Source organism: Macaca thibetana, chromosome 8, assembly GCF_024542745.1.
Source record: "Macaca thibetana thibetana isolate TM-01 chromosome 8, ASM2454274v1, whole genome shotgun sequence".
NCBI lineage: Eukaryota > Metazoa > Chordata > Mammalia > Primates > Cercopithecidae > Macaca > Macaca thibetana.
The window spans coordinates 130,489,663-130,505,872 of record NC_065585.1 but is presented as its reverse complement, the minus strand read 5'-3'; the positions used below and the strand labels follow the sequence as shown (position 1 = coordinate 130,505,872).

General features: G+C 40.6%; 1 protein-coding gene across 1 annotated transcript in view; it reads right to left on the bottom strand.

The window, feature by feature from the left end:
• Nucleotides 1-15,471, bottom strand: part of LOC126961634 (rho GTPase-activating protein 7-like) — a 165,524-nt gene extending 150,053 nt beyond the window's left edge. Inside the window, exon 1 of the mRNA XM_050802186.1 lies at nucleotides 15,185-15,471. Within this exon, the coding sequence (XP_050658143.1) occupies nucleotides 15,185-15,323 (139 nt within the window). The 5' untranslated portion in view covers nucleotides 15,324-15,471. The remainder of the gene's footprint in view (nucleotides 1-15,184) is intronic.
• Between the last annotated feature and the right edge of the window lie 739 nt (nucleotides 15,472-16,210).

Below are 16,210 nucleotides of genomic sequence, written 5' to 3'. Positions count from 1 at the left end.
AAAATCACCTTAAAAACTCTTGTTATATTTTCTTCTTTGATCCCTCTCTTGGGGTAAGAGTGCTACTATGTAGTAGGGGACAGGGTTAGTTCTAAATGTCAAATTACGGTGTGTGCTAAAAATAATAATTTCTGTATTGGTTGTGATTGAATACGTAAATGAAGGATACAAATGGTCGTTATTAGAGAGAAGTTCTAACTGAACTTAGGAGACTTAAAAAAGATAGGGGTTTATATTTTGAAGAAGAGAACAATTTTAAAGAATTGCTTGAGGGGAACATATTTCATAAGAAATGATAAAAGCCATTAAAATTAGGAGGAAAATTGATAATCATGTGATCGTGAAGAAAACTCCCAACTTTTAAACTTTTTTTTAAAAAAAAAACTTTTTTTTTTTTTTTTTTTACAAAGTATGACTTGTGTCCTTCTGAACTTGACATTCTAAAGCAATGATATGTGGACAACTTAGTAAAATGAAAAGAGGTCATTTAAGAAAATTGCAAATTCACCAATATTGCCAGGAAACTATGCGGAGTTGATTGAACCATATTTTTATCTTTTGTTTATTTTTATTTAGAAATGAGGCCTTGTTCTGTCACTCAGGCAGGAGTGCAGTGGCACAATCATAACTCACTTGCAGCCTTGAACTCCTGGGCTCAAGCGATCCTCCTGCCTCGGCCTCCCAAGATGCTGGGATTATAGGCATGAGCCACTGCACCTGGCTCATGAACCAACATTTTTAAGATGACATTCAAACATAATGAAGTGTATTGCTCCCAACTTACCAATATGATCAGAAGAAAGATTACTTGATGGATGGCAAATGCAAGTACAGAGGTCATTGTCTCCACAGGCAGTATTTGAACTTCAAAACAGAATAACCATCACTAGTTATGAATCTCTCTTAGTAGATGCTGAGATAGAGACACTGGATTTTAACATGCATGTCATTCTAAGACATGATGGTTTGCTTATAGAAGACATTTTAAAAATGAAGTGTTACTAGTGCATTTAATAGAGTAGAATAAAAATGTTTATTCTATGTTGATTTTGGCAAATGAGTGCTTCCTCCACTTGATAATTTATCCTATATTTGGGGAAAGGATTGCTTTTTCAATGACATTCAGATAGTTGGTCCCCCATAGCAGATTTGTCCACTTGGTCAAGGGAACCCTTGGTCTCCATGGAAGCCTGCAAGAGTTTTTTGGGAGGGAGGGAATATTGTGTTAGGTATTATTATTGGTATTACTTAATATAAGTTATTGTGAAGTGGTTATCTCTGAATTACATTTTTTTATTTTTCTAATTCTCAGATGGTCTCTCCTTCCATTTCCTATGCTCAGCACCTACATCAGCTGTGTTCATACCCAAGTAATGAACTTTATGTTATTATCATCTTTAAATAGACACTTAGTTACATTTTAGCTTGACCTGTATAAGAAACCACGGTAAGATGAGAGAAATAGTACTTATTACTTATTTACAAGCTTCATTCCAAACTTTATTCATCTAGTCTTTGCTGAATTTAATTAATAATTCAAACACTAGTCATCATATATTTATATATGACATATAATACAAATTTATATCTGTATATATGTATATATACAAATATATATGTGCATGTATATATAAATTTATATGTATATATAACACAAAAATATGTGACCTTGACTTTGTTAATATCTTACCCACACTATTTTTATTTTAATGTTTTTTTAAAGAAAATGTTCTACCACTTTTACAGCATTTGAAAAATTATCTTTTCTATAATGATTAGCATTCTAATATACCATTGGTGGATGTGTAATACATGTTGAATTTTGGCCATGTAAGATGTACATGTTTAGACTATGAAATTCCATCTTTAGATGAATTATTCTACCAGAGGAAAAAATATTGACAATAATATTCATAACAACAAATACTTATGCAAGCACATAGTTGGAAACAACATAGATGCCTTTCAACAGGATAATGAATAAGTAAATTATGGCATATTTATATAACAGCAGTAAGAATAAGAAACTTATTTATTCATTTATTTATTTATTTATTTATTTATTTATTTATTTATTTACTGAGACTGAGTCTTGCTCTTTCGCCCAGGCTGGAGTGCAGTGGCACCATCTTGGCTCACTGCAACCTCTGCCTCCCAGGTTCAAGTGATTCTCCTGCCTCAGCCTCCCGAGTAGATGGGATTACAGGCAGCAGTCACCATACCTGGCTAATATTTTTTTTGTATTTTTAGTAGAGAGGGGGTTTCATCATGTTGTCCAGGCTGGTGTCAAACTCCTGACCTCAGGTCATCCACCTACCTCGGCCTCCCAAAGTGCTGGGATTACAGGTGTCAGTTACTGTGCCCGGCCCAGAATAAGGAACTTTATGTTCAAACATGAATAAATCTCAAAAATACAATTCTGAGCAAAGACAGCTGAAGAAAGATATTTGCAGTATGGTGCCACTTAAAACTTTTAAATGTGAAAATAATATTGTTTGGGGACAGTTGAGTATAAAGCCAGTATGAGAGTGATTAAACACCAAGTTCAGGACTGGAGAACTTCAGGGGGAGCGGGAGAGGAGGGAAGGAGGGAAATGTGACCCAGGAGGGGCACACTTGAGGCTGTAACAGCAACTGCAATGTTTTATTATTTAAGTTAGTGGTAGATACATGAGAATCTTGCATATTTAAAATATTTAGTAAAATAATCTTGCTATTAGTTAACTGATAAACTATCTAAAGATATTTTTCCAGAAAAGATTTTTGGGAAGCAAAGATAACAATTCTAAGTGTTAACCAAATGATATTGAATCAGAAAACAATGAGTATGTTATGAAAACAGCAACTTAAGCCACATGAGACACTGGGATTAAATGTCCTGGGATACAACTGCATGGCCCATTAACTAGAGCAACATCACCTTCACTTTACAAAAGCAATTAGTACATACTTCAGTCTTCAAAGTGAACAGAGATTACCTACTCTTCAAAAGTTATTAAAGGCACTTGGCTTCTGACCCTCAGAGCTCAATTTGTACACGGTACGGGTCAGCTTTTTCCTATAGTAATAAAAGTTGTCAAATGCTATTTTCCTAAGCTCCATTTAAAAACAGAGACATTACTTAAGTTAATGTGGTTTAAAAACATGGACTTTATTTTGAGACATAGCTCAAATTATGGTCTTTTATTAATTCACTAAAATATTTTAAGTTTGAATAGGGAGAGAAATATAGAACAGGGCAAAGAAAGCATTACACACTATGAGCTTACTACACTTGATGTCTTTCTTTAAGTAAAAAAATGGGTAAAGAAAAATAGTAGGCAATCACAAAAGAAGTTTGAGAGTGGGAGTATGTGTGGGTAGGTGGTAGAGATTAATGAGGATGGAAGGCCACGAAGGTTCACTCAGAAAATACTTTATGCAGCAAAGTGGGAGTCATGCTCAGGGTCACAGAAATAAAAACATTTTCTGTGAACTGGCCTCACAAGAATGGGAGCTCGGAATGTGTGTGGTAGTGGCTGAGAAAGTGGGTGTCCAGTTTTGATCCATTTGTCATAGTCTCCAAGACAGCATGCGGCCGTTTACCATCATCTTCCTGCAAATGTCCTTTCTAGGCTGTGTTTTCTTTTTTTTCCTTCCCTTCTTCCTTCCCTCCTCTCTCTCCCCTCTCCTCCTCTTCTCTCCCTTCCCCTCCTCTTGTCTCCCCTCCCCTCTGCTTGCCTCCCCTCCCCTTCCCTCCTCTCCTTTCCTCCCTCCCTCCTTCCCTCCTTCCTTGTTAAATTAAATGTTTTAATTTAAATTAAGTTTTCCCTCTTCCAGTTTATTAACACTTGACTATGATATGCTAAACCTTGGGGTATGCACAGGGTGGTTTGTCATAGAATGTTGTTATTATCTAAAATAGGGCAAAGGGCATTTACAATGAATTTTCAGGCACTGCTTTGACACAATTATTCTGGTGTTTACCCTCTATGTTTATCTTCAGTTGTGCAATGATTATGCGGAGGCAAAGAGCTTTGCTGGAAACGTAGTCTTAAGTTCTAAGTCATCAATTTATACACATAATCACTGAAGGACTAAAGAAAACCTTTCTCTGTCTTCCTTTCTTTCTTTAGCAAACAAAAAAAGGGAGAAAAAACCACTATGCAGTAACTCTTGTACATAAACTGGAATTAATTGCTGAATGCATATTTTATAAACTTACGATATTTTAAGTATAAAATTTCCAGTGTTAGTGTCATGACATTGATGTGTGTTTCATCTAAAAGGGAAGCACTCTGGGTTGTGCTGTTATCCAGACACATTCTCTTACCTGGTACTCTTACCACATTCTCTTACCTGGCTGTGGGCATGTTTTGCATGTTGTTTGGTTGGATGGAGTTGCTAGCCCCTATGTAAAGAAAAAGGCCTGGTTTCTCCCTTTGTCTCAGTAGCATATTACTCTACCCTGGGAAGCTCTGGCTGTTAAGAAACCTCTTTGGGTTGGGTGTGGTGGCTCACACCTGTAATTTCAGCACTTTGGGAGGCTGAGGCAGGAGGATCATTTGAGGTCAGGAGTTCGAGACCAGCCTGGCCAACATGGTGAAACCCCATCTCTACTAAAAATACAAAAATAAGCCAGATATGGTGGCAGGTGCCTGTAGTCCCAGCTACTCTGGAGGCTGAGGCACAAGAATCACTTGAATCTGGGAGGCAGAAGTTTCAGTGAGCTGAGATCCTGCCACTGCACTCCAGCCTGGTCAATACAGCAAGAATTAATATTAAAAAAAAAAAGAAAGAAAGCCTTTTGCATAGTTCTAATACAATAAAAACTGTTAGAATCTTAAAGTCAGCTTAGGTGAAATAAAATTCAGAAGGCCTGATAATAACATTAGAAGGCCTGATAACTAATGCCCGTGTGCTGTGGGTTTGGTCTCATCACCGGTCTTCCTCATCTTCATTGGTTTACCAACTCATTTGTCCAGCCATGGGCTACACATGAGTTGACATGCACGTGCTAATTTCATTTGGCTGGAATTCACTAAATGAAATTCTAGCTTCTTATAACATCACAAAAGAAAGATGTTTCTAGTGCAGCCTGAAACTACATGCTCAAACTTGTTTTCACCAGTGAAACATTGGAGTCCAAAGACGGTCTTATCAGAGCTGAAAAACGATATGTTTGATGGCATACTTTTAGAACTGAGATGGGCTTCATTTTGCAAAAAAGTTATATTTTAAATATAGCATATTGTAAAGGTAGATTAGGAATGTTCTTACTCATCTAGTTTAGCTCTTTTTTTTTTTTTTTTTCTGCCAGATGTTTATGTTGGTGAGAAACCAATAACACTGTCTAGACCCTTCGGATATAGTAATCAACCATGAATGAAAAACATTCAAAGGTCACACTTCAATCTGGACCTACAACATCCTGCTATTCAAAACTAGATTAGAGATGATGGATCGTGATAAACTGAACCACACTGAATGCTGAGTCAGTAATTTGAGAATTGTCTACAAAAAGCTAAATATGTCACCAAAAATCAACCAGATAAAACAAAGTCTAGACACCATAAAATGTGCTGTTCCCCCCACTGCAGTGTCAACAATCAGATGTTATATTATGACTTTTACACCAGCAACCCATAACTCAGGAATCTTCAATCTTTTATAAAGAAAAGTTCTTTGAAGTCATGTGATTCCTGAGTGTGTGTGCATGTGTGTGTGTGCAATTGCCTAGATGTGCTCATGTAAATAAAGAACCAAGAGAGAAGGTATCAGGGCTTTCAAAAAATCACCAACCAAGATTTCACTAAGCAATAATATGCCATGTCTTTTCACCATATCTTGGTGATTTTGATTGTCTGTGATTATCAACCAAGTTGATAATTTGTTTTTTTTAAGAGTGTTTCTGTTGTTGGCTGAAATTCTGTGGAATCAACAATGACTTCAGACAATGTTGTTTCAGTTCTATAGCCCATATATGCTAAACTCTGAGGATAATCTCATATGTAAATTGAAACATTTAAAGTATAACTTCCAATTTGAGTTCATTCTGATTTCTAAATCAGTTGAGATCACTCTATTCTAGACAGTGACATATTTTAGGCTTTAGTACTTTTAAACTTTGAAAACAAGTCCATATCTCATTTTAAAAAATATGATTAAAAATATAATGTTATAGCACTTTGGAATAACAAGTCTTTTTGTCTTATAAAGAGGAGAATGGCCAGTTCATTAAGGATGATGCACTAACTTGCCTGACTCTTTTTGTTTTAGAGACAGGCTCACATTGTTATCCAGGCTGGAGCGCACTGGCGTGATCATAGCTCACTGCAGCCTCAAACACCTGGGCTCAAGTAACCCTCCCATCTCAGTTTCCTGAGTATTTGGGGCTCCAGGTGCATGCCACCATAGCTGGCTAATTTTTAAATTATTTGTAATGACGGAGTCTTGCTATGTTGCCCAGGCATCTTGAACTCATGGCTCCAAGTGATCCTCCCACCTTAGTCTCCAAAAGTGCTGAGATTACAGGTATAAGCCACCTGGCCCAGCCTTGTTTGCAGAGAGGATTTCCCTTGGCTCTATGGGGGCATCCAGAAATTCCGACTTCTTTTTGTGTGTTTATAGGATACTCTTGGCTCCACGAGGGAAAGTGGGGCCCACAAAAATCTTCAGGTAAGTTTAAGCCGGTGTTTCTCAACCTTTGTACTCATGTTGGACCCCTCCCATCTGTGCTTCCTTTATTTTTTTTGAGATGGACTCTCACTCTGTTGCCTAGGCTGGAGTGCAGTGGTGCTATCTTGGCTCACTGCAAGCTCCGCCTCCCGGGTTCACGCCATTCTCCTGCCTCAGCCTCCTGAGTAGCTGGGACTACAGGCTACTGCCACCACACCCGGCTAATTTTTTTTTTCATATTTTTAGTTGAGACGGGGTTTCACTGTGTTAGCCAGGATGGTTTTGATCTCCTGACCTCATGATCCACCTGCCTCGGCCTCCCAAAGTGCGGCGATTACAGGTGTGAGCCTCCATGCCCGGCCACTTCCTTTCTTTATCTTCAGCATTGTGCAAGGTGCAGCATGTGCTATTAATACAATATGTTGATTGAATATATTTTAAAAAGCTACCTATGCCCCTTTCTGATACTGCCCCCTTGCAAGCTGAGAATCGCTGATTTAACTCAGTGATGAGTCTCAGATGCCTCTCAGTGACCAAGAGACAACGTACAATTCTTACTTAATAAAAAGCTCATGCTCCCTTGAGTTCCAAGTTAGTGCCAACGGGTCATACTTGTGGCCAGTGGGCAATGGTTGTGTCTGTTGTGCTCGCCATTCAGTGCCTAGCACAGTGTTCTATATACAAAAGATGCTCAATGAATCCTTGTGGGATTAAATAATGACAATTGACAGGCTGGGTTGGAAGTTTCTGATCTTTCTCCATGAACATTTACTAATGGAATTTTAAGGTAGCAGCAAAAAATGTCCTAACTTAAGTGGGACTCAAATAGTACCTGTTTCTCCAAATTATTTTGAAGATTAAATGAGAAAATGCCTCTAGAGCTCTCAACACAGGTTCTGGCATTTAGTAGACACTCATCAAGAGCATGTCCAAAGGATGACAACCACCTATTGCTGGGTTCCACATTTCATTCATATTCTAAGAAAGCACATGCCTCCTTGTCTTTGACTGTGCCTGAGAGAAGCAGAAGCAGTACTATAGTCATGAGTTTGACGATTATGAGGCTGAATAACTGTGTTCTTTTCCATGGCTAGGTCTTCATCGATAACTACAGCTTCAAAAATATCAGTGGTTATCCTTGAGCTACAGGGAAGAACACAGAGGGATCAATGCAAATCCATCATCATCACACACAAGCAACTCCAGCACATGCCAGCTGAATGGCATCTCCTCTTTCTTCAAGAGTGACAAACTGGTTCAGTGGCTTGTGCCTGTAATCCCAGCTGGGAGGATCACTTGAGGCCAGCAGTATGAGACCAACCTGGGTGATAGAACAAGACCCTACCTCTACAAAAATGAAAAAATTAGCCACAATCCCATAGTCCTAGCTGCTGGGGAGGCTGAGGCAGGAGGATTGCTGAGCCCAGGAGTTCAAGGCTGCAGTAAGCTATGATGATACTACTGCACTCCAACCTGGGAAACAAAGCAAGATTCTGTCAAAAAAAAAAAAAAAAAAAAAAAAAAAAAAAAAGACATTATTATTAAAAGTAAGTAGAATAAGAAATTAAAAAACATTCAAGTTTAACTTCCATCTGTACCTAAATAATTCATTTGGAATAGAGAACTTCCAGAGGAATGTTCTTTTAAATCCAGTCTTTGCTTTATGAAATAGCCTCAGATCCTTAAGTAGATGTGTGAGAAATTAATATGATCCTCCTACCAGGCCTTTGATTTTGGACATATCTAGGTATTGTAATTACAGTGACCTATGGCAAAATATGCAGACTGTACATGCATACTATTTTAAATAAAGAAAGTCACAGAAGTCTTGTTGCAGAAAGGGAGGTGTGCAAAACATCCCTTTCAAGTGGCAGCCTTGACATTTAGCATATTTTTTCCCATACCAGTGCTGAGCCACATGCTTGAGAGCCCAGGCCTGCTGTGCTGCTGCTCTTTTCCATGTTTGGCTCCATCTATACAGCAATTTTCAAAGCAGGTCCCAACGTGCTTAGGAAAACTTTCAGATATTGTATATCTAGCTTGACAAGCTCATATGCAAGGACTGATTCCCTCATCAATGTGTGGAATCAATTACTCTCCAGTCATTTCCTTTTGGAGTCCACAAAGATCTGGTCAAAAATCACCTCCAGTAGATCCTTCTTTGTTTCTCTCCAGAGATACAGAAATTTGTTCCATTTGCCATTGACATTTTACATTTCCCTTTCTTCTTCTTCTTCTTCTTTTTTTTTTTTTTGGACTGGTTGAACCACTTTTGCCCAAAAGCCCTAAGCCAATTATAGAGGTGTCATGGTAACAAGGTGAAGGCCCTCAGGAAGTAGGGTATCAAGACTGAAACTGATGGAATGCTTAGTATATGTCAATGACTCTTCTGAGCACTTCGCAGAGTAGCTCATTTAATCCTTAAAACCATTTCATGACATAGGGACTGTTATTCCTTTTGTATTGGCAAGGAACACTGACTTGCCTAATACTACCCAGTGCAAGAGCCAGGACTCAGCCCCAGGCAGCCCGACATTGCAGGCAACTCTCTAAGCCACTATATAATATATTCTCTCATCAAAGCCACCCTTGAGATCAACATGCTCCTCTTTTTATTGAAACAGTATCCTTTAACTTAATCTAGATACGTGTTCACATTGCAGTATCTCACGAAGCTTCCCTAGTGGTTGTCTGTCTTTAAAAATCTCCTCTGGTGTTGCCTAGGATTGGAAAAGTCTTTGTTTACTAGAGGAGGCTGCATATTTTGAGGCCTACATCACTCATGGTTAAAAGGCATTACATATGCCCTTACTTGCTTTTCACTGTGAACCAAATGAGCAGAGAACAGTTCACAGGAGTCGATGTCTGTGGTTGCCCTTCCTTGGAAGTGGGCCAGAATTCCTGATGCCCCACTGAACTGAGAGTCAATGTACCACACAGTGTGTCCCACACTCTTTTTGCCAGTGAATTGGAGGACTGATCAGCTGCAATGTAAAAATCTATTTTGCAAAAGACATATGATCCTGAACACTCCGTAAAATACCTCAGGGGATTTCAACCTAATGTAGTTACTTGAAGAATTTATTTTATGTCTATTGACTCTCACTTGGATTGAGGTTTGCCTAAATTTTCTTGCTCTCTTCATAGGCAATTCAGTTTTTTCTCCTTTCTCTTAAACATTTTTGTTTGTTTTACTTTCTTTTTTAGAAGATGAGGTCTTGCTGTGTCACTCAAGCTGGAGTGCAGTGGCACAATCATAGCTCACTGTAACTTTGAACTCCTGGACTCAGGTGGTTCTCCTGACTCAGCTCCTGGGACTACAGGTGGGTGCCACCACGCCTGGCTAAATTTTTAAATTTTTTGTAGAAACAAGGTCTTGCTCTGTTACCCAGGCTAGTCTTGGATTCCAGGCCTCAAGCAGTCTTCCTGCCAGGACTCCATATTTTTGGGATGACAGGCGTAAGCCACTGTACCCAGACTCTTAAATGTTTCTGGAAATAATGTCATGCCACGTATCTTAATCAGGTGGAAGCATTTAGACTTTTCCCCTTATATGTCATGTTTCCCAAATTGAGAGAAGAAATCACTTCTTTTTTTAAAAAAAAGTCCATGTAATTGATACTATTTAGTAGCTCTTACTTTATTAGATGTTGTTAAATAAAGACTAGTATTGGCCAGGCCCAGTGGCTCATGCCTGTAATCTCGGCAGTTTGGTAGGCCAAAGTGGGTGGATCATTTGAGATCAGGAGTTCAAGACCAACCTGGCCAACATGGTGAAACCCTGTCTTTACTAAAAATGCAAAAATTAGCCAGGCGAGGTGGTGCTGCCTGTAATCCCAGCTACTCGAGAGGCTGAGGCAGGAGAATCTCTTGAACCAGGGAGGTGGAGGTTGCAGTGAGCCGAGATCACCCCACTGCTCTCCAGTCTGGGTGACAGAGTGAGACTCTGTCTCAGAAAACAAACAAACAAGCAAACAAACAAGCAAAAAAGACTAGTATTTGATTTCTTTCAGCTTATTTGTTTATTCCACTGCCTAAACTGAAGAAAGTTGTGCATGTGTAATCTTGGCTTTGCCTGACTTTCAGGCCCTCTAACTCTTTCTAGCCTCAATTTTAATTTCTTTTATTTTTCCTTAGAGGCAGTCTTATCAGTCTATCAGTCCAAACTTGTTTGTGGAGCTTTGTCAAATGTACATCAAGGAATTTTAGCCAACTCATATAGGAGAGCCCAGCATCTCAGTCTGAGAATTTTTGACTACAGGTATTTAAAAGCCACAGCAAATATTAAACAGAACTTGGATGAGGAAACATTATGTTTGCATTGTCACTAAGCTCTAACTGAAATTTAGCATTTGCTCCAATTATAAATGTTGGCAAATTATCCTGCTCCCCTTCAATGGCCTTAGCTGTCCCTGTGACTTTGCCACCAGTAGAAACTGGACATTTGCATATCAGTTAACAGTTGTAGATATTGTAGAATATCACTTACGTTCATCCCTACTCCACAGTGATGTCACTATTAGACCTATTCCAGATCATACATGATTGACATTTTTCTATCCACAGGGGTTCACTCAGGCTGGCTGGGTGAATAACACAAGTAAGGTGTTCACGTGACCTTACTGGCCAGCTACTGGGCGGATCTGTGCCTTGTGGTCATTCAGCCACCAAACAGTCAAATTGTAGGTTCACAAATTTGTGACCTAGCTGTGGACATTGCCTCCCAGGTTTCCCTATATCTATAATGGTGAGTGACAAGGAGATGAGTCAAAGACCAGGTTAATGCACAACTTAATGTTCTTAGTTGAGTTAAATAACAACAGTGTGCACATGATACCTTTAAAAATAGCTTTTAACTGGCTGGGTGTGGTGGCTCATGCCTGTAATCCCAGCACTTTGGGAGGCCGAGGTGGGTAGATCACGAGGTCAAGAGATCGAGACCATCCTGGCTAACGTGGTGAAACTCCGTCTCTACTAAAAATACAAAAAAAAAAAAAAAAAAATTAGCCAGGCTTGGTGTTGGGCGCCTATAGTCCCAGCTGCTCGGGAGGCTGAGGCAGAAGAATGGCGTGAACCTGGGAGGCAGAGCTTGCAGTGAGCTGAGATCGCGCCACTGCACTCCAGCCTGAGCAACAGAGCGAGACTCTTGTCTCAAAACAAAAAACAAAACAAACAAAAAAATAGCTTTTAACTTATACTTACTTGTCCATATTTTAAAGGCATTATCCTTTTATATAATTCATTCACAGTATACTAATACATCATAATTTTATGTTTCAAATACTTTGATAACTATATTTCACTATAATTGATTTTCTCTATAATTCTATATATTTTATTTATGCATTTAAAAATATTATTCTGAGAAGCGATCATAGGTTTCAAAAGAATGATAAAGAGATCCATGGGCACAAAAGCAGGCTACAAGGCGCTCTGTGGAAGGAAGGATTAAGAGGCAACTGCCCTTCAGGAATGTAATACGCCCTATTGACAAGATGTCCATGAATCAGAGAGGAGGGGGTGAGAGCACAGAGGAGCTTTAAGAAGGAAGCACACTTCATCCAGCAAAAAGCTGTCCCCTGCATCACTCAACCACTGTCAGCCTCGAAGTTCTAATTCACTGAAAACTCAATACCATCCTCTGCTTTTAGCAAAGAAGACAGAGTACCTTGGGGTTGGGAATAATGGTAGTAGAGGATAGGAGTAAGAGAAACTCCTGTGGGATATAATTGGGCTGAAAAAGTGGATCATATATAAAGGCGAATGCAAGTAAGACAATCTGATCTGTCCTTCCTCACAACCTGAAGGCCTTTTCCTAGCAACAATTCTGTGTATTGTTTATAAAAGGCTGCAGATGCTTAAAAATAACAGGCTCCCTGTTTCATGTAGAAGGGAGTTTAAGACAAGAAGATGTAAATGATGGTTTTTGTACATGACATCATTTGGGATAGCAGAACTGTGTTTGTGTGTGTGTGGAGTGGGGGGGGGATGGTGAGAGAGGGAAGGAGGGAGAGAGAGAGAGAGACAGAGAGAGAGAGAGAGAGAGAGAGAGAGAGAGAGAGAGAGAGAAAGCGCCAGAGAATGAGAATATACCTAATAAGGAAACTTCACATGTTATCCCACGACCAAACCCTTTGGTTAGGTGAAAGAAACTAAAATCTCAGATTAGTTTTTGAGAAATCTGATGAAATTCAGGAAGGCAATAATTATCACTGAAATAACATTCTAGGTACTATTAACAGAAGTACTATCTTCCAGGGACTTAAAAAACACTTTACCTGTTACCTCATTAATTTCACAACAAAAAGAAAAGGGTTTGGACTTTCTACTGCCCTCCATTCTGCACATGAAGGCAAGGTGCTATGATATATAACAAAGATTTTCTCTGGTGTTAAGAGAAGTGACTTTTTGTGGATCGTTAGCCCCCATTGTTTAACGTTTGGTGAGCGTGAAGGGTTGAGTGCAGACGAGAAGCTTGAGGGAAAGGGATGGAAGCAAGCGCTCTTGAGGTTTGGATGTGCACCAAGTCAATCTGTGTTTTACTAAATGAGCTTTCAGCCATGAGCCAAGAGTGAGGAGGACACTAGAAGTGTCCGGGTCCCCCAAATCAGAGTCAGTTGTCATAGTCAAAGTCTTTTCCTTTCAGGTATGGTATCTGGATTCTCTACTGTGTGAATTACTTCAGAGGTCCATACTGCTCTTAGAAAACCTGGGCAGCATAAAGAATTCTCTCCCTTGATGGACCTACAGCAGCAAAAATCCTATTTGCTGCTAGAGTTGTGAAAACATTTGAGTTTTCATCACACATAACAAGTAACCATTTTTCTCTAAGTGTTTTCATTAATTTACACTTGCTGTTATGTTTTGACTGCAAATATAGTATTAATATATAACAGGCAAATGAGAAGAAAGAGAACAACTTTCCAGGGATAATATTCTTATTCTTAGAGGATATTATTATTCTCAGCAGCTGTGAAAGGCTATTTATTTATGAAAATGTAAGAGGAAATCTCAGAACCATAAATGTCTGAATTAGTCTTACTTTCAAATTAAAACGTTAAACCATAACAAGATATTTCTCCATTATCTTTAGTAAGATATTATTTATAGAATCTTTTCATTTGCAGCATTGTTTATTAAACAAGACAACTATGAAGAAACTACCTTTTCTTTTAAATTGTCAACCAATTACAGTCGTGAATTTTTTACTCCCAAATCTTATATCTTAAACTTCCTTAAAGAATTAAATAAAAAATCATATTGGAAAGTCGTATTTCTTTAGGGTGCCACATTTTCCTCTAAAGCAATAATAAAATGGTTAAATTTAAAATATTTTGCTCCCTTCCCTACCTAATGGTTAAACTTGACATTGTTTCCTTTCTCCATCAGTCCTGGGGAATATTGTTTAGTGTAACAGAGAGAAAGATTTTTATGTGCATTCAGAACAATCTTAAGAGTCTATGAGGGCGTGAAACTAGCAGGTTATCTTCACAATCTGCTTTATCATAATCGCGCACTTTAAATTTCCCCTCTTCAAGTCACATCAGGACAACTCTGTGAAAATCAAACGACCTTTTATTAAGAACACAGCACAGAACTCTGCATTGACTCTTAGAGGCCACCTCTAATATTTGTAACAATTCAGACCTTCCTTCAGTATATGGAAAACAACTGGATTGACCAACAAGGTTAAGAAAACATAGTCTTTGACCCATCCATGTAGATGGCATAGGAACACAGACTTGGAGAGCAAACAAGAAGGCACCATAAACGCTATTGGGAAACCCTACCCAGATTCAGAGAGTTTTTTCATATCGTAGTGAGATGCTATTTTATCCCAACAAAATGAGACAGAAGTCCCTATCTCCTCACCGGACCCCTGCAAACACAGTCTGCCGTTTGGTGGCTGTCACATGAGCCCTAGAGCATTTGAATTGCACCACTGTATTTATGTTTTATTATATTTCAAACGCCTGCCTCTGGCACACATGACACCCTCTTGGAACTGAGAGCAGCTCCCGGCTGCCAGAGGAAGTACCAACAGGCTTTCACTGGGCAGCGCCCATCACTCCACTGACACACAGACCTGCCAGGCCCCTCTCCCGCGCACACGCCAGGGCACCTCACACCTGATCAGCTTCAGCTCCAAAGCTGACCCGAGACAGCCCCGCGGAGCTCAGGGCTTTTGCGGCACTTGTTCATCACTACCGATTTCCTGACAGTCACAAGGACCTTGCTTCTCTTTTCAAGGTTAAAAAACCCCACAACTCTCGTAATTCCTTATCTAGAAATAATCAGACGGGTAACCAGAGCGGCGTTACACAAAACAAACACACAAAAATCTCAACACTCCGTCAACATTAAATACTAGAGAAAGGGAGACCGAACACACTACCATGACAAGAATGAAACTTCACCCAGCTGATGAGATCATTCATGATCCAAGCTCATCACTGCGCCTTCGCAGTAAATTGTTTTCTTTTTAATACCCCTCACCCCCGGTCTCCAATCCCCTTCCGCCTCTCACCTGCCAGCCGTCTGTCTCTGGTATTTTTCCAGATGACATCCAGGGCTCTGGCCGTGGAGTCCCTGATGTGATCGCTAAAGGACCTCCGGAGAGGGGCTCGCAGGGGGCGCGCCATCACGTGGGCCTTGGGGTCCCCCATCCGCTCGCAGATGCCTTCAGCGCAGCTCGGGCGCCGCGACCATGCCTCCGTCCTCCGCCCCGCGCTGTCCTCCCGGCCGCAGGCTGTCGCCTGCCTTCAGGAGCCCGGCATTGCGGCTGGCACTGCGGCCCCGGGAAGCGCCGACTGCAGGCGGCCTCCTGGCCAGCGGCCAAGCGCGCGCGGCGGCCACATCTGGAAAGGCTTACCCTGCGCCGGCGACACCCTCGCGGGGCGCGCGAGCTGCAGCCCAGCTACCCGGAGGCGTCTCGCTTCCTGTGTAACCCAATGACTCACCTGGGTCCGCGCCGGGCTGCTCCTCGGTCACACAGCAGGTCTCCCCTTCAGGGGCAGTCCAGGTGACCTCGCGTTTTCAAAGGGAAACGCAGCGCCGGAGGCAAGCGAGCAGGGGAGGTCGGAGGGTGGGGCTGGCAGGTGGCCTTGTCTTTAACTTTCAAGGTTGATTCTCAAGAACATTTGCATTTTAGTAACTCATTTTTTATCTCATTAACTCATGGTTTTAGATTAGGCGGTTGATGAGATAGGAAGTTCAACCTTTAGTTGTGGTTGTGGGAAGGAAGATATGGCTGGAAGACGCATTTTACAGGTCAATCTGGATTCTCTCTAAGAAATGGAGACCTGAGAGGCCAGTCACTGTGGCTCACGCCTGTAATCCCAGCACCTGGAAAGGCTGAGGCTGGAGGATCACTTGAGGCCAGGAGCTTGAGAACAGCTTGGGCAACAAACAAGACCCCACCCCTACAAGAAATTAGGCCGGTGTGGTGGCATGCACCTGTAGTCCCAGCTACTTGGGAGGCTGAGAGGGAAAAATCGCTTGAGCCCAGGAGTTCCAGGCTGTAGTGACCCATGGTCACCCCCACTGCACTCCA